Genomic DNA, 19,834 nt, shown 5'->3' with positions numbered 1-19,834 from the left:
TGATGTGAAAACAGCGTTTCTTCATGGAGATATAACTGAAGACTTGTACATGGAACAGCCAACAGGTTTCATAAATACAAAACAAAGACAGCTAGTGTGTAAATTAAACAAAGGTCTTTATGGATTAAAGCAAAGTGCAAAATGTTGGAATGACAAATTGCATGAAATATTGACAAATTTAGGATTTAAGCAAGGTGAAGCAGATAAATGCTTGTACACTAGGTGCAGAAATGGACAATATGCATACATTTTAGCTTTTGTTGATGATCTGCTCATTGCAAGCGAAAGTGAGCAAGAGTACAAGGACATTGTAAAATATTTAAACCAGAATGTTGAGATAAAAGAACTTGGTAATGTGTCATACTATCTTGGTATAGAAATTGAGAAACAAAATGATGGTTCTTATCTTCTAAGCCAGAAGCAGAAAATAAATGAGCTTATTGAAAGTTTAGGTATGCAAGATGCCCAAGTTGTAAGCACTCCCATGATCACTGATTTTCTGAAGGATGAAACAGTAAGAGAACTTTTACCAGATAACATCCAATATAGATCAGCCATAGGTAAGCTTTTATATCTAACTACCACATACAGGGCTGATATAGCAAATGCAGTAGGAATTTTGAGCAGAAGGGTCAGCTCACCTACCAAATCAGATTGGACTGCAGTTAAAAGGATGGTAAGGTATTTAAAAGGTACCATTGATTGTAAATTAAAGATTTCAGCCAATAGTAATCCAAAACTAATATGTTACTGTGATTCAGATTGGGCAGGGGATCATTCTGATTATAAATCCACAAGTGGATATGTGTTTATGTATGGAAATGTACAAATTTCATGGGCCAGTCATAAACAAAGTATTGTGAGTCTGTCTTCTACAGAAGCTGAATATGTGGCCGTATCAGAAGCATGCAGAGAACTGATGTGGATTGAAAAACTTTTGCTGGATTTTGGAATAGCTGAACAGAGACCAATCCAGATAATGGAAGATAATCAGAGCTGCATCCGACTGTCACAGAATGACAAGGTTCAGTCACGCACCAAGCACATCGCAACGAAATACCACAACGTGCGAGAGTTGGCGAAAGAAGGGGTCATCAGTCTACACTATTGTCACACCAGTGAGATGACAGCTGACATCATGACCAAACCGTTACCCAGAGAACATTTTGAGAATCTGCGTATAAAGCTTGGACTTTGTATGAATAAATAATTGCATGACAGTTATGCATGAGAAGGGGTTTGTTGGAATGTATTGTATTTTACATGCATTGCCTGTCACCTATTATTTCTCTGTGATTACTCTGTGACCTCTGATGTGAATTACTTAGAGGCAGATGCACTAAACGTTTTTCATCGTTAAATGAGCCCTCAGGGAAGAATTTCCTATCCTTTCCATGCACTTAAGCCTATTTTCCGACGACAGTAGCAGCTAACGAAAACGGAATGGAGATGAGCAATTAGTGTGAAAACCCCATTGAAACGACATGCACTAACCTTTTCCGATTGCCTTTACGCAGGAAAAAGGCAGGAAAACTAACGAGAGGTCTGGACCTCTCGTTAGGACAGCTCCGTGGCAGGAAAAAGTGTTAAGTGAAAAAATAAACAAACTTTGAGCCAATCCCAGCGCATTAGCAGAGCTAAAAGCGCTGTGATTGGTCCAAAGGACCTCAGAAAACACATAAAAAAATAAAACTAAAAAAAGGATCGGGAGGGGGCAAGGGCGCTCATCAGGAGCGTCCTGTACGGACGGCCTTGCCCCCCCCCCCCGCCGCTGCTCCCCACTTTCCGCCGCTCCCCCCACCCCGAAAAAGCAAAATTGTAGCAGCCCCTGCCCCCCTCCCTTCCTCACTACTCTCAGCTCCGCCTCCCGACATCCTCCGTCTGTGCCCCGCCCCCTTTGGGGGTCGTCGCCGCCATTCCCCTTCTCCATCGGGCCCCCCTCCCTCTTACCGGGCCCGTGCAGCGCCTCTCTCCTCTGTCCGAAGGCGCTGCACGGGCAAGAAGAACGCTGAATCAGCTGATGCCTGCCTTCGCGATAGAGCGTCTTTCTCCTGCTGCGCCCGCCCCTGTCTGACGTCAGTAACCTACGTAGGTTACTGACGTCAGACAGGGGCGGGCCCAGGAGGAGAAAGACGCTCTATCGCGAAGGCAGGCATCAGCTGATTCAGCGTTCTTCTTGCCCATGCAGCGCCTTCGGACAGAGGAGAGAGGCGCTGCACGGGCCCGGTAAGAGGGAGGGGGGCCCGATGGAGAAGGGGAATGGCGGCGACGACCCCCAAAGGGGGCGGGGCACAGACGGAGGATGTCGGGAGGCGGAGCTGAGAGTAGTGAGGAAGGGAGGGGGCAGGGGCTGCTACAATTTTGCTTTTTCGGGGTGGGGGGAGCGGCGGAAAGTGGGGAGCAGCGGCGGGGGGGGGGGGCAAGGCCGTCCGTACAGGACGCTCCTGATGAGCGCCCTTGCCCCCTCCCGATCCTTTTTTTAGTTTTATTTTTTTATGTGTCAATTCAATTTGCCATGTGCTTGTGATTTGACTGTTTGTGGCATGCGCAGAGCAGCTAACATAACGCTTGGCTGCTCTGCGCATGATTTGGGGGCCGATTAACGATGTGTATTGTGATTCTTTGATACATTGTACGTTTCAATACCGATTCCAGCATGTGTGACTTTTTTTTTTGGTGCATTTTTCGTTATTTTAAAATCGTTAGGGACTTTAACGATTTAGATTTTTTTACGTTTGGTTGCTGCATCTGCCTCTTAGAGAGGTCACAGCTATGCAACTTCCTGTGGGGGTTAGGCACAGCACATGGAGCTCATGATCTCTCCTAACCTGAGAGGATCTATGGTGGTGTGAGCATCCATTACCATCTAAGCACATGGAAAGAGCTGATAATCCAAATGTATAGTATTATGTATATATAAGCCTGTCTGATTATAATCTAACTACAAACTGTGAGTAAACAGATGTTTTGTTACTTCAACTTTAAAGTGACTCAGCAGTGAATTATTCAGGGGTGAATGAGAGAGAGATGAAGAAAAGAAATTAACATTTCTAAAGCTGAAGCTGTGTGTATAAAATCTGCTAATTATTTACTACAAATAATCCAACATTGTGTACCTCAAAAGTTTTCATAATACTGTTTATCATCAAGGAAAGACCAATGCAAATGTTCCCATGGACCACCATAGTAGGGGTCTCGCCAGAGATATTCTGCCCACATAGCATTCATCTAGGCAAACTCTGCAAAAGGTCAGTGATCTAGGCTTAAAAACTTAAAAACGTCTGTGCTTCTTCCGCCGATGTGTAGCTCTTGGTCTCTGCTTGGTAGGTAATTCTCAGCTTAGCAGGGTAATGGAGGGCGAAACAGATTTTGCGGGCAAGTAGTTGTGAACAGATAAGTAGTAGTAGTAGTAGATAGGTGAAAACTTCCGACACTGCATCGCCACTGCTGCTGAATAGTCTTGAAAACACAAGACTTTATAATTCTCATGATGAAGTTCCTTTCGTCCGAGCAGAGCCTGCAGAATAGCAGACTTATAAGCAAAGCTGAGCAAGCAGCAGATAACCACTTGGGGCCTTGAGGACACCTGTTGACAGACACTCACATGGTGAGCCCTTTACACATGCAGCAATCCCAGCGAAGCCGGACGCATTAATTGTTGGGGCATTTTTTTTTTACTATGTGTTTTTGCCTTCAACGGAATCTTTTTTTCAAAGTCCCTCTTTGCCTTCCTTATCAGCGCTTTGCATTTGACTTGACATTCCTTATGCTGTGTCTTATTTTCAAACAGTTCCTTCTTCCATTTTCTGAAGGATTTTCTTTTAGCTCTAATAGTTTCCTTCACCTCACTTTTTGTCACGTCTGTGGCCGTGACCACCCTCAGACTTACCTTGTTTCTGGGGGTCAGCGTCTGTGCTGGCTTCTGTCTGTCTCTGTGTTAGTTTCTCTGAGTGCTGATTGCTTCACTGGACCTCACCTGTGTAGGCTATGCTTCTCTGAAGAGCCAGCTTCCAAGATGGCTCCCACTTGCTCTGTGCCAGCTTCCAAGATGGCTCCTGCTCGTCTTTCCTGTGTGTTCACTTCCTATGTGTGTCAAGCCTCTCTCTGGTGGGAGTGTGTTCCCTGCTCCTGTCCTACGCAGGTGACATCATCAGTGAGAGCCTTCATAAGGAAGGGCTGTGCTGGCATGCAGGGCCTTTGCATGGTGTTATGCCTTTAGGCCAGGTCAGGTTAGTTAGTGTTCTGCTGCACTTCTGCTTGGCCTTTCTCTGGGTTCTGGCCCAGCTTCTCTTTGTGTCTGTGGACTGTTAGTCCTTCTGTGTGGGCTCCGTCCTTCTGCTCTGCGTCTGTAGACTGCTAGTCCTTCCATGGGGGGTCTCTGCCCTGCTACTCTGTGTCTGTGGACTGCTTGTCTTTCTACTCTCTTGCTCTGTGTTTGGAGTCTGAAGCCTTCAGCCATTCTCCCTCTGTTTGTGGTGGTAGTCTGTCGCTTCAGCCTGACTCTGCTAGTCCCTGGTTATACTATTGTCTGCTGCCTGTCTCTGACTATTGCCTGAACCCGGTTATTGCTGCCCGTCTCTATTGCCTGAACCCGGTTATTCTCTCCTTGCTGCCTGTCTCTGACTATAGTCTGAACCCTGATACTCTCTGTGTGCTTTTGCCAAGCTTGTCTGCATATCCTAAACCCCGCTTCAGCCAAGCTTGTATGTATAAGCCTGAACTCTGCTTCTGCCTAGCTAGTGCGTATATCCTGAGGGTATATCCTGAACCCTGCCTCTGCCTAGCTAGGGCGTTAACCCTGAGTGTATATCCTGAACCCTGCTTGTATATCCTGAGGGTATATCCTGAACCCTGCCTCTGCCTAGCTAGGGTGTTAACCCTGAGTGTATATCCTGAACCCTGCTTGTATATCCTGAGAGTATATCCTGAACCCTGCTTGCATATCCTGAGGGTATATCCTGAACCCTGTTTGCATATCCTGAGTGTTCATCCTGAATCCTGTCTCTGTCTAGCTAGTGTGTAGTTCCTGGGTGTTTATCCGGTATCCTGCCTCTACCTAGCTAGTGGGTTTACCCTGTGGGTATTCCCTGAATCCCGTTCTGCCTAGCTTGCTGCGTGCCCTAGTCCTTGCTCCTGTTGCGCTTCTGTACGTCTTGTCTCCTTGGTCTGTCTTGTGGTTCTTGCTAGTGGCAGCGCAGCAGCTTTCAGTCTGAGTCTAGTAGTTATTCTAGCTTCCTCGTGTTTCCCAGGCCCAGGGTGGATCCTCTGGATCTCCAGCTCCGGCCTCGTCCTGCAAGTCCTACCGGCCACCCGCACGCTGGAGCTCAACTCCAGGGGAACGGTGGTTAAGTGCTGGTGAAGCTGTTCCTGTTCTGCCTCAGTCACGACTCCAGTCCAGAGGTCCAGTCCTGTCCTTCCTTGTGTCCCGTTCCAGGGTGGTCTTGCCTGCCTCTGCCGCTCCTCGGCAGGGGTCCAAGGACTCACGATTCCTGGTTCTGCCTCGAGGACCTGACAGAATGAAAAGGCCCTCAAGAACATGACACTTTTTAACCATGTCAGCTGTCATTTGGTCTTCCTTCCTCCTTTTTTAATATACGGAATATATTTGGCTTGGACTTCCAGGATGGTATTTTTGAACAGTATCCACACCTGATGTAAATTTTTGACCTTCACAGCTGCTCCTATGAGTTTTTTTTCACCATTCTTATTTTATCATAGCCTCCTTTTTGAAAGTTAAATGCTAACATATTGGATTTCCTGTGTGTACTTACTCCAAAGTTGATATAAAATCTGATCTTATTATGATCACTGTTATCAAGTGGCCTCAGCACCATTTCCTTCTGCACCAGATCATGCACTCCACCAAGGACTAGGTCTAGAATTTTTCCTTCTCTTGTTAGCTCCTGTACCAGCTGCTCCATAAAGCAGTCCTTGATTTCATCAAGGAATTTTACCTCCCTAATATACCCTGATGTTACATTTACCTAGTCAATATCGGGGTAATTGAAATCATCCATTATTATTGTGTTGCCCACTTTGTTAGCCTCCCTAATTTCTGATAACATTTCTATATCCGTCTATTCATTCTGGCAAGGTGGACAGTAGTAAACTCCTATCACTATACTTTTTCCCTTTATACATGGAATTTCAATGTTCAAGGCCCTCCTTAATATACAATGCTGCCCCTCCAACAATTCAATCCACCCTATCACTACGATATAATTTGTACCCTGGTATGTCAGTGTCCCACTGGTTATCCTCCTTCCACCAGGTCTCAGAGATGTCTATTATATCAAATTTTTCATTAAGTACAATATATTCTAACTCTACCATCTTATTTCTTAGGCTTCTGGCATTCGCATATAGACATTTCAAACTATGTTTTGTTGTTCCTATTTACATCTTGCTCAGTAGTTGATAGTTTTAATTTGCAATCTTTTGTCTGATTTTTATTTAAGGACACCTGATGGTCTCTCTTGCAACCTCGCTATCGGGATACGCTATCTTCTCTGTTTTGGTGATATCTTTGAAAGATACTTTCTTCTGAACCATGCGTTTTTGAATGACTGTTGGCCTTAAATATGGACTTAGTACCCAGCCACATTTTGTCTTCCTATCTTCCTTACCCCCCCCCCCCCCCTCCTTTCTTTTGATCACCCCTGTCAGCATCATTAGCCATTAAGGCAAACAAGTCAATATATTTGCCCTGTTGAAATCTTTTGCCACTATTTTTGAGTTATTACACAATTCCGGGGAGCAATCTCACAAAGGATATGCACTGTGATATCTGTGCAGCTCCATCCATGACAGGAACCACACTCCCACACCCTAGCATAGCACCGCTAGACTCCATCAGCACAAAAGAAGAGGAGGAGGAAGAAACGGGTTCAGAGGAATCCCAATCAGAGGAGTCCCAGACTTGCATCTGTGCTCCATACTATTACCATTTTTCCACCTGAGGGCGATGTATAACATGTTTCAATGAATGCAAAAATTTTATCACATTGACTCTTACGGAGGGATGTATAACACACTCAACGTTCTGTAAACCACTATGACTGGTCACAACTGCTCTACTACCACCCCGTATCCCCTACCTACCGCCCATCCCACCCAATCCACATCATCCACAAGCAATTAACCAGATGCCGAAATCAGGGATTGGCCGCTCCACCGAAGGGAGTCACCATGCCTGGTACTAAACCACCATCCGCAGACATATTAAGCACTAGACAACTGGTCCACAACAGGCACGCGAGAACCCCGCCACCTGCTAATGGAGCCATCCACCTGCTGCCCAACCACCCCTACCCTAACACCCCAGAGCGGCATCCCCTGGCAAAAATCCCCTCCCACGATCCTGCTGTACACCACTACCAGTGCTGCACTTTCAAGGTGCCATCCCAAAGCACAACCAAGCCTCAGAGCAACAGGCAACAGACTCCGAGCAAAACCGTCCATTGAGCCTGCCATGAGTGGGAAAGCGCGGGGTACAAATATAACAAAACAGTCCAGGCATACCCCAAATGGACCCCCCCCCCCAACAAAACCCCACTGTATGAACATCTCACAGAGCCCACCCCAATGTACTCACCCAATCCTCAGCTCCACACACAAAGTACCCCAGATGCCCACAGCACTCAGCCCAAAGTAACCAACCCTCCTCCTCCCATAGCACTACACAACCCACCACATAAAACCACCCACACCACACCCCACAGCTATTAAAAGTTACCCCACTCTCACAATTCACCCACTGGGATCTCCAGAGTCTGCACCACAACATGCTCATACACTGCCAGCACCAGACCTGCAACAGACCAGGTCAGCTGAGAAAACTCAGATTGACACCCAGTATGCACAACAGACATCAACACTCCCAACTACCACCCCTGACAACACAAACCATCCAGCCCAACTCCACCGACCCCAAGCACTCGCCCCACATCAGAAACACCCAGCAACCGCTGACCCACGATAGACACCCAGACAGCAGGGAAAATACAGCCCAGCGCCAGAATCAGAAGCACACACCACAGTAGAAAGCAGCTGAAAAGACAGACCGGCCTCCAAAGACAATGAAGCACTGCAGCTGGCACAGCTCCACTGACACCACAACAAGACACTGTGCTCTCGAACAACTGAGAAAAAAAGCTGCTAGACACCATGAAAAACCCAGAGGTCCAACGTGAGTAAGAAGTTATCACACCGCACACATTCACCCTCTTTGCTCCTTCCAATCACCTCAAAGACACAGAAGCCCACCTAAAAACTTCATCACCTCAAACCCTTTAGCTCCACCCATTCTTCTCAACCAATCCCCATCCCATCCACTCTTCCATACTCCTTTCCTTGTCTGTTGCTAATACTTTCCACCTATTATCCGCTCACCTGTTAACAACATTATTCCCCTGCTCCCTAACACACAACAGTCCCTACCCCCTTTCATCCTCCACCCCCAAACTCCACTGCACCTTCTAGTAACCCATTCCCAGCTCAGAACAGGTAAGCTACTTATAAAACACTTTCTTTTCAGAGTAGCAGCATCTCTACCACACAGGCAGAAACATAGAATCTACCATGCTGTTTGCAACTACTAGTTTTATACACTGTAGCTGGGGTCAGAGGTTATCACTCCAAAAAATTATATTTTTACAAAAAGACCTTACCAAACCGATATTTGTGCCTTAAAACGTAAAATGAGAGGTGATTATTCCCTTAATATGCACAAGGCAAAAAGAGTATTTTAACAATGTATTGTATCAACAAAGATCAACTTTTTGAAAAACAAAACAAAACAAAAACTAGAGTAGTGACAGATGTAGCACACCCTGCCAACCTCAAATTGCTATTTTTTAAAATGAAAAATGCTTTAAAAAACTGTTAAAAATTGTGTGCTCCAGTGTCCATATTGGATGCATTCCAATGACACGCCATCATTTGACTGCAGAGATGCAGAGTGGAAAAGCACTAACACCTAAAGTTATCTATCTAATCAAAAAAAGGGGCAAAACACAGGGAAATGGCCACACTCAACTACATAATAAAATAAGTATGATATATAAAATTAAGTATGCATAAATATGTTAATTAGAAACTATCAAAGGTCAAATATGTACAAAGGATCATAAGAAAAAGTAAAGTACATAAAGTAAGAACCAATAACACTAAAATGAAACTGTGAATTAACAAAAATGATGGAGACAAGTGTCCTCTTTTATTTTTAACTATAAAAAAAACAACGGCCCGATTCATTAAGATCTTTTGGCACCACAGTATCATAATTAAAAATGAATATTTGCTCAGCCTGTGATAATCTGTGTCTCCTCCTCTCCAATGTGGGTTAATTCTATCTAAAACAAAGCGTAGCTCAAACTTATGTTGTGTAGCCTGCATGTGTTTAACAAGCGGTTTTTCACTGACATTTCTTTTTATAGTGCGCCTGTGCTCGATGGAATTTGTTAAAAACCCTCAGTCTTGCCAAAATATTGCAATTTACATGGATATGTGACTGCATATATACCACATGTGTAGTCTTACAATTAGATATTAGCTGTGACAATACTCCATCTCCTGAAACTGGATGAACAAAAAAAAAAACAACAACTTTTGCTTTAACATTGATAATGACAACCAGAACAACTTAAACAGGGAAAGTGACCCTAAGCAATATCAATCTTTCGTGGAACTGGGAGAGCAGATAGTGCTAGTATGCCTTTCAAATTCTTATCTTTTAAAGGCATTCAATGTCTTTCTCTGAAAAATGTGGGATTGTTTTTACAATAGGCCAACATGATAACAGATCATAGTATAAGGAGCAAATAACAGCCCATCCTAAGAAGAGGAGACAATTAGAAGGGAATCTCTATCCTGTCACCAAGCTTTAATTAAGCCTTCTCTAACATATTTTGAAAGATAACTCCTGTCATAAAACCTAGACACCATTTCTTCAGTTTGATTTACCATGTCATTTTTTCAGAACAAAGTCTTTTCACTCTCAAAAACTGGCTATAGGGTAGATTGCATTTAAGGGTCATATTATGACAACTTATACAGTGTAATAACTTGTTTACATCTGTGGGTTTTCAATATATCAAAGCTTTAAACATACCATTCACATGCATTACGCTGATGTCCAAAAATGATCACATCTCGGCTGAAGTTAAGTTGGAACTTCAAATTATTATCTCTAGTATTAAACCTTGCATTAAATGCTAAAAGTTCTTCCTATCCTCCTTTCTGTATCATCATAATGTTGTTTATATATCTACCTATTGTAAGAATATAAATAATGGGGAAGTTAAACTATAAACCAGAGTTACTCAAAATATTTAAAAAAAAAAAATCTAAATGCATCTCTGAATTACAAAAACTTTATTTTAAAGTACAAAACATTCTCATACACAATATATTTGAACCAAGTAGAAACCACACAACCAATGCCCCATAATTAACTATATGGCTTCATTATCACTGCTAATCCTTATAGATGATCGCTTAACCCTCCATTGCCCCAGGTACAAATAAGTACGTGCATATATGTAAACCGCTTTGAATGTAGTTGCAAAAACCACAGAAAGGTGGTATATCAAGTCCCATTTCCCTTTCCCTATGGTGCAAACTCATCTTGAGTATTGAGTTCAATTCTAGTCACTTTATTAAGAAAAAAAAAAAAAGATAGTGGAATTAGAAAAGTTTCAAAGAAGAGCAACCAAAATGATAAAAGGGATGGAACGCCTCTCATTTGAGGAAAGGCTCAAGAGATTAGAGCTCTTCAGCTTGGAAGAGACACGAAGGCCCGTTTTAGGGCGAGGCGACCGCATAGGGCCTCGTGCTCAAGGGGGCCCCTGCGGCGCGCCTGAAGTCGCTCCGCCCCAACCGCCCAAGCTCCAGTAGTCCCCCCCACCCTCTGAATTTTAAAAGTTACCTCGTCGTTGACGTCGGGTTACAGCGGCCGGCATGTAGCAGCAGCAGTGAAAAGCGTGTGAGCTGCTGGGCGGCACTTCAGGAGCCTTCCTTCCTTTCCCTCGCTCAGCTTTGGTCCCGCCCCGGCTTGAGGGCGGGACCAGAGCTGAGCAAGGGAAAGGAAGGAAGGCTCCCGAAGTGCCACCAGCAGCTCGCACGCTTTTCAATGCTGCTGCTACATGCCGGCCGCTGTAACCCGACGTCGACAACGAGGTAACTTTTAAAATTCAGAGGGGGGGGGGGCCTTGGAGCTGGGAGGGGGGCATTGAAGCTGGTGGGTGGGTGGGAGGGAGGGAGGGAGGGAGAGAGAGACCGGTCTTGGAGCTGGGAGGGAGACCTTGGAGCTGGGAGAGAGGCCTTGAAGCTGGGAAGGAGGCCTTGAAGCTGGGAGGGAGGGAGGCCTTGGAGCTGGGAGGGAGGGAGGGAGGGAGCTGGGGAGCTCAGCCCTGGAGCTGGAGAGCCCTGGGGATGGCCCAGGAGCTTGGAGGGAGGGGTGGCCGCCCTGGAGCTCAGAGGGAGGGGTGGCCGGTCCTGGAGCTAGGGTGGGGGCGGGGCTAGGATGGGGCCCCATCAAATTGGTCTGCATAGGGTCCCGCACTTGCTAAGACCGGCCCTGGAGACACGCCTGAGGGGGGAAATGATTGTACTTTTTGAAAGAGTGAAAAATCGATTCACTTTTACCCGTTCTACACCACTTTTTTGTAGACCTCAAAGACCACTTTTTGTAGACCTCAAAGACCACGGGACACAATGAAATTACAAGGAAATAATTTTAAAACAAATAGGAGGAAATATTTTTTCACTTAAAGAATAGTTAAGTTGTGGAACGCATTGACGGAGGATGTGGTAATGGTGGTTAGCATATCTGGGTTTTAAAAAAAAAGGGTTTGACAATTTCCTGGAGGAAAAGTCCATAGTCTGCTATTGACATAGACATGGGGAAGCACTGCTTGCCCTGGGATTGGTAGCATGGAACATTCCTACTATTTGGGTTGGCCACTATTGGAAGCAGGATAATGGGCTTGATGGACCATTGGTCTGACCCAACCCCAAGTCTCTCAAGTGGCCTAGGGTTGGGTAGCCTCCTTGATTCTTGGGCATATAACAGCAGTTTTCTGAAAACAAGGTACATGTCCTTTGGACAAACTAAAAGTAGCCATAATATGGATATAAGAGCTCAGTACATTAAAAAAACAACAACTTTTTAAACATAGCCCATTGAACAAAATCAATTTTAGCATTTCTATTTTTGGATTAAACAAAGTGAACGCCATTTCACAGAGTGGGAATAATGTCAGTACAAAAGGTGTCATCTTAATTCTTGATTACTGGACTAAAAACTCTTAGCTTTAAGGAACTAGATTCCCCTCATCAGGCTTTGCTTGACATTTCCATGAAAATTTCATTTATGCTCAAGCAATGAATTGTCTTTTCTTTTATTTTTTTACAGCGCAGAAGAGTAGCCTAGTGGCTAGAGCACTGGGCTGACAATGAAGGAAACTTGGTTCAAATCCCGCTGCTGCTCTTTATGAACTTGGATATGTCACTTAACTCTCAATTGCCTCATGTACAAATAGATTTGTAGGCCATCCGAGGCCAGGGAAATACCTACTGCACTTGAATGTAACTCACCTTGAGCTACTACTGGAAAAGGTGTGAACTAAAGCCAAATGAAAAACATTTTTTGCTTCACCACATTCACAATTATGTTAAACAATAACTGTACAGTTATCTACATCTTTTATCATGTTTTATAAATTAAAAAGCATTTGACACTGATGCTGTGGGGAAAGGAGGTAGAATAGTGATGGACATCTGGACAAAGAAAACTAAGTGCTGAAGAAATGGAGTATTTTTCTTTGAAGGAGGTAGGAGAGTGGAGGCAAGACCAGATATAGGTATAAGCAATATAATCAACTGCCTCCAGTGCCAAATTTTCATAGCCACCAAGAGTTACTGTTGCTGCTATGCCACACCACAATCCATTCCACAGACTACAGTGCCACTTATCCTCAATAGCAATCCAGCCCCAGCCCTGTAGTAGTTTATTGGCATTTGCTATTCCATTTTTCAGGCAATAAAGCAGTTTACAATAAGTCATAAAAACAATGTACATAATACGATTAATGCAAAACAGTGTGAGGCCTCTGAGAAATTGCATGCTGGCAGACCCCACAGTGACCTACACTTCCTCTGCATGGGCTGTGTCACCATGGGAACAATTAAAATGATGGGGAGTTGCAGGGTCGGTGAGTATGTGAGGTATTGCACTGAATTTTTTTGGTGTTGCTTCTGACAGGATAGGGCTGGGGCCACTCTCCTGGACAAGGAGCACCATTCTCAAAGGTATAGGGGGAGGAAAAAATCTGGGTAAAGGTGATCCAGCTGGTCCTCCTATACCTTCTTCCCTCTGGGCACTAAGTTTAAATCCAACCCTGCTGGTGTGGTCCATCTATCTGAAAAGAAGAAAGAGGAGCCAATGATGAGAGCAGTGTAGCTGGTGGGAAATGTCAGACCTTTCTTTCCCAAGACTCAGAATAGCTAGAAGCTCTGCTTATACATCCCTTTCATCTGCCCAAATGCTTCTCTAGCTACTGACTGTGGGGTTTACTTTGTTAGCAGAAACATGGAGGTAAGCAGGGAAATGTGGGATGGGGGAGGGGAGATACAAGTATACAAAGCAGAAACAGTTGGGGATAAGAAGCTAGAGAAACAAAGTGGGAGAACAGGAAACACTATAGGAAATAAGTGGAGGGAGAGTACGAATAGTAGAAAGGGTGCAAGATCCTTACCATCAAAACCCATTCTGTCAGGGAAACCAAAGAAGCATAAACAGCTCACACTGCATCCAGATGAAAATAAATCAATATGCACCCAAAATTCTAAAAAAAAAGCCCCCCTTTATTGGAATTTAACCCACAGGCTGATCTGGGGGAGCCAAACATTAAAAAAAGTTTCAAATTCACTTCAAATATTGCCTAGATAGCCATCTAGTTAGTTTACATAAAATAAATAGTAAAAACATAAAATTAATAGAAAAGGAATTTACAATCAATAGGAAAGATTAATATAAAAGAGTAAAAGGAAAATATAACAGAGAAAATAAAACCCTATTACAAACCAGAATCTGCTACTGAATATCTCATGACCCAGCACCCTTCCTATTGGATCTCTGAGAAATAATACCAGTCAAAACTCAAAGGACTTCACAAAAAAAAAAAAAAAAAAGGCCTACCTTAAATTTTTGAACTGACGGATCTAGCCTAAGGTGTAAAGGGAGATTATTCCAAAGGGTGGGAGCAACAACGCTAAATATGTTGCTCAATATAGAATGACAAATAGTATCCAAGCTAACAGCTCAAAAACAGGGATCAACTGCTTTTGTTAAGATAATCGCAAAGTACAAAATGTGTAAGGGATGAGATGAAACAAATAAGGTGGTTCATCAGTCTTTTAAATGGAAACCTTAAGCTATCGGCAACCAATGCTCAGCTTGAAGGAGAAGCGTGATATGATTGAATTTCTGAGCACTGGTAATTAATTAGAGAGCAATGTTTTGAATTGCAACCATCTTAACATCAACTGTGCAAATTCCCTGAAGTTGAGCATTGCAATAAATGGGATAAAACAAAAGCATGAACCAGAATGCTTATTGACTTTCCATCTAGAAGTTTGCTAAATCCCTCCAATCTCTCACTAGCATACAATCTTCTGAACAAAGGCTTTGAATTTTGAAAAGGAAAGTTCTTGTGTGCATTAACAGTCACCACAAGAAGCAAAAAGCAATCAATACAGCTTCCACAGGAGCAATTTTGGATGCATCTCACTTTTTCATCTTAACTCATTCTATTATACAATTAATTTTTAATAAGTCAAATTTAAGTTACCCAAATAGTTTAGACATTTGTTCATATGCTTTTTCAGTATACAATATTTACATAATATAAAATATTTCTATTTATAGAATTTAGATATTAAAAAGGTATGCAAGCAGCATTACTTTTGGTCTTTACAATTATTTTCTATTCCCCTAAGGACACTGGCTAAAACACCAAAATGCTTTTGAAAAATCAACCACATCTTGTTTGTATATCCTATATAATAATTTGCACCTCCGTCTAGATGCCTGGGTTCTTAACACACTTCCCATTGGTCCACCCTGGTGTTGACGTCAGTGGGCGGACCAATGGGAAGTGAGAGGGAAGTGAAGCCAGCACCAGGCAGCCATAAAACGTTCGAGGTGAGTACAAAATTGCCCCCCTCCCTCCCCTCATCCTCCCTCCGAGTTCCATGCCCCCCTACCTCCCTCCCTCTCCTCCCCTCCGAGTTGCAGGGCCCCCTTTCTCTTCGAGTTGCAGCCCCCCCTCCAAGTTCCACACCCCCCTCTGCCCCGAGATCCACACCCCCGCGCCTCCCTCTCTCTCTCTGTCTGTCTCCCCTCCGACTGCAAGCATGACCTGTCCTGCGGCAGCCCCTCACCTTCCTGCGTGCCGGCTGTAATTTTAAAATTCTTACCTCGGGGCCCGGCGTCTGCAGTGAAGGCGAGCAGCGCTTCAGCCTGCCTTCCCATCTGTCTCAGCTCTGCATCTGGTCCCGCCCTTCCAAAAACAGGAAATGAGGGTGGGACCAGAGGCAGAGCTGAGGCAGATGGGAAGGCAGGCTGAAGCTCCGCTCACCTTCACTGCGGATGCTGGACCCCGAGTTAACAATTTTTAAATTTCAGCCGGCATGCTGGAAGGCGAGGGGCTGCCGGAGGACAGATCATGCTTGCACTCGGAGGGGAGAAAGAGAGGGAGGGAGGCGTGGGGGCGTCCTGGAACTCGAAGGGGAGGGGGGGCAGGAGGTCCTGCAACTCGGAGACGGAGGGAGGGAGGGATAAGGGGGGCATGGAACTCGGAGGGGAGGGGGCTGGAACTCGGAGGAGAGAGAGGGAGGGGGCGTGGAACCTTGCTAGCGCCAGTTTCATTTCTCTATGAAACGGGCCTCTTTTACTAGTGTTTTATATATATATATATATATATATATATATATATATATATACACACACACACACACACACACACACACAAAAGGTGAATTTAATATTTTTGGTTAAGGAACAAAAAAAATTATGCTGTTTCTTCTTACCTCTTTCAGCTTTGTCTGTTCCCAGTCCTAAAAATAAAGTGTCAAAAAAGATTGTTCATTTTCTCCAAGATTTCTAACTAGATCTTCATGCAGGAGTTAATACTATCTGACAAATTCAGCTATTCTATAATAAGGTAGCACAGTATTATACTTGACAGAGACCGGTCGATATTCAAAATCACATAGGGACCATTATCCAGATACCAGCCTGTGCAGAATATGTAATGTAAGCACCAACTCAAAGGTCTATCTGGTTAGTGGCAATATTCAGATCTCTAACCAAATAGTAACCCAAATACAGCTAGGACACCCTTTTTGCTATCCTGAGAGTCTAAATATAGTCACTACCCAGATAACCTCCACCTCTACCCACAGACCGTCTCAGCACTGTGCCTATATCTGAGAGATTTACTTTGTTTACCCTACAAACACATATCTGAAGCAATACCTTCTCATAATATCCTGCATATGCAAAAACATGTTTCATATGGTACCAATACTCCTGAATTATTTTTCTCACACTTTAGTGCAACTTGCAGAAGTTTAGCATTGTAAGTCTATATGTGTTTCCAAGTTATTTGTCATCCCAGCTTGGTTATTACTATCACACATCATAATGCTTTAATGAACTGATATTTACTATCATTCTAGTACAAATAAACTGTGTAGGTTTTTTTTCCCCTCCATTACAAAATAGCTGCCTCATTAAAATATTACCCAGTGCCCTAGTGTCACTAAAGATGTAGTTTTCCACATTGTGGTTTTTCCCTCTATCAGTAAGGTTTACAATGCACCTGTATAATGTTTGATTATTGGCACTTATGGACTTATGTTAATGTTGCATTACACATTTCCATTATTGTTGATGTTCATACAATTCATTTCACTGTTTGAATACTTATGAAAGTTAATTTCCATCATATAGTCAAATGAACTTATAAGCTGCATAATCAGAGACTAAGGGCCAGATGCACTAAACTTTACAAGCCAACAACGAGCAAGTTGTAAACCCTGGCATGCACTAAATACTTTTTTCTGATGACAGTAGCAGCTAACGCAAACGGAATGCAGATGAGCAAATTGTGTAGAAACCCTATTAAAATGAGATGCACTAAGCTTTTCCGCTTGCCCTAACGCTGGAAAACGCCGGCAAAGCTAACGAGAGGTCTGTACCTCTCGTTGGGGCTGTGCGGGCTTCGAAAACCTATAAAATGTAAAAAAAAAAAAAAAAAAAAAAAATCGGGAGGGAGCAAAAACACTCGTCAGGAGCGTCCTTTATGGACGTTCTTCACTGTAGGTATTATAGGTAAAAAAAAACAAACAAACCCAAACACGTCCTTTATGGACGTCCTTTATTGACATCCTTGCCCCCCTCCGCCCGAGATCACCGCCGCTCCCCCCTCCCCCCTGCATTGAAATCAGAACTTACGTAGCCCCGGCCCCCCTCCCTCCCTTCCTTGAAATGACAGCTTCCACGCCATTCTCCACCCCCTCCATCTGCCACCAGGCCCTCGCAGCGCCTCTCACCTCCGTGTGAAGGCACTGCACCAGCAACAACAGCTGATCGCCTCTTTGGACTTCCCTCCTTTGCTCCTGGCCCGCCCTTGTCTGACGTAAGTAACCTACTGTCAATAAAGGACGTCCATAAAGGACGTGTTTGGGTTTTTAAAAAAATGTCTTTGGCATGCGCAGAGCAACCAGCATAATGCTTGGCTGCTCTGCGCATGCTCTACCAGCCAATTATCCGACGGTTTTACAAAAGGTTAGAGAATGCAAGTGAGCTGCAATGAGCAGCTCATTTGCATTCCCTTTCCTTCATGCATAGCCGTTCCCTACCGATTCGCTATGGAATTTGGTAGGGAAAGGCTCTAACGACGACTTTAGTGCATCCCCCCCTAAAGCCTGATGGACTCTGCTATGTACTAGCAAGCATATACATATGCAACTATCATGTCATAAAATGGACATCACCTATGTTGTGGACAAACATTTAGCAGCATTTATATTATTGTTTGCAGGATTTTGTTATATTTATTTCACTATATTATAAATTGTTGCAAGCTGCACTGCATGTTCAAGGACTATTTTGATGTACTGTACCCACAACCATAAATAGCTAGCAGCCATGCCATTGACATTAAAGTACATGAAGTGGTGTGTATAGCACTACTTCCAACGTTGTGCCCATCACTCATTTGTACAGTACTACACTGCTTTGCTACAAAGTGACTACCTCCATGAAAATTGAAGTAATTGATACTGCAAGTATTTGACTCGCACACACAAAGACATTTAACTTCCATGGACATTTATTTACTTTTCAAATCACTTAACTATATACCTCTTATGGCCATTATCTAATGCCATTTGATTTGCTTGAACATTACCACATCGTATGCCAACTGTTTGTGTTAAAGCAAGCCTACACTACATTACTTATTACATTACTAATTGTTATTGCATCACGTTATCTCATTATCACAGAACCAGCATATTGTTGTATAATTGAGAATGTTTTTTTTAATATACATTTATTGCTGGATTGCCTATCCTGTGGTAATATGGGGTGAATGCACACTATTTTTAGCTAGTATTTCAAGCGTCACCTCCATCTGCTCGCCATAACAGAAACCTGGCTCTGCCCTGATGACTCTGCTTCAGTCGCAGCCCTCTGCCATGGCGGTTATCTTTTTTCACATACTCCTCGCCCTGCTGGTCGCGGGGGCGGTGTTGGACTACTTCTCTCCCTCCTCCAGATTTCAACCCCTTCTTCCACCTCAATCTCACTGTTTTTCCTCCTTTGAAGTCCACTCTATCCGCCTTTTCTCTCCTCTGCCTCTTCGAATAGCGGTCATTTAAAGTCCCTTTCATCCTTTCTCAGTGACTTTGATGCCTGGCTTGCCTTCTTCCATGATCCTTCCTCCCCCTCTCTCATCCTTGGTGACTTTAATATTCCTGCTAATGATCCTTCCAACTCTTATATTTCCAAGTTACTCGCTTTAACATCCTCCTTTAATCTCCAACTATGCTCCACCTCCCCCACTCATCAAAATGGTCACTGTCTTGATCTCATCTTCTCCTCCAACTGTTCACCCTCTAGTTTCCTTAAATCTCCTCCCTCCCAGTCCCGTCCTATTATATCTAATTTATCTAGGAATCTTCACGATATTGACCATTCATCTCTATCCTCCCATGTTTCAAACCTCCTCTCTACTGTGGCACCATCCACGTCTGTCAACGAGGCTGTTTCTTCTTACAACAATACTCTATCCTCTGCCTTAGACACACTTGCACCTTTGATGACTCGCCCTATAAGGCGTACAAAACCCCAACCTTGGCTGACTTCTAATATCCGCTACCTACGTTCCTGTACCCGCTCCGCCGAACGCCTCTGGCAGAAATTTCGGGCCCTTGCTGATTTCTTACACTTTAAGTTCATGCTGACCTCCTTCCAATCTGCTCTTTTACGTGCCAAACAGGATTATTATATCCAACTGACCAACTCTCTTGGCTCTAACCCTCGACTTCTCTTCACCACATTGAACTCTCTCCTCAAGGTGCCCCCCTCCCCCAACTCCCCCTTCATTATCTCCTCAGACCCTTGCTGAATTCTTTCATGACAAGGTTCAAAAGGTAAACCTTGAATTCTCTACCTCGCTACCTCTCCCTCCACTAGTCCGTTCCCCTCTCTCTCCTTCCTTCTCCTCATTCCTTTTCCTCCTTTCCTGAAGTTACTATAGAG

The 19,834-nt window shown here is 43.9% G+C and overlaps 1 protein-coding gene across 1 annotated transcript in view; it reads right to left on the bottom strand.

The window, feature by feature from the left end:
• The window catches only part of LOC115477057 (ovochymase-1-like), a 304,756-nt gene that overhangs the window by 127,728 nt on the left and 157,194 nt on the right, over positions 1-19,834 (bottom strand). Inside the window, exon 10 of the mRNA XM_030213672.1 lies at positions 16,093-16,119. Coding sequence (XP_030069532.1) covers positions 16,093-16,119 — 27 coding nt within the window. The remainder of the gene's footprint in view (positions 1-16,092; positions 16,120-19,834) is intronic.

This window comes from Microcaecilia unicolor, chromosome 9 (assembly GCF_901765095.1).
Source record: "Microcaecilia unicolor chromosome 9, aMicUni1.1, whole genome shotgun sequence".
Lineage (NCBI taxonomy): Eukaryota > Metazoa > Chordata > Amphibia > Gymnophiona > Siphonopidae > Microcaecilia > Microcaecilia unicolor.
The sequence above is the reverse complement of the archived record's forward strand: the minus strand, read 5'-3'. Positions and strand labels throughout refer to the sequence as shown.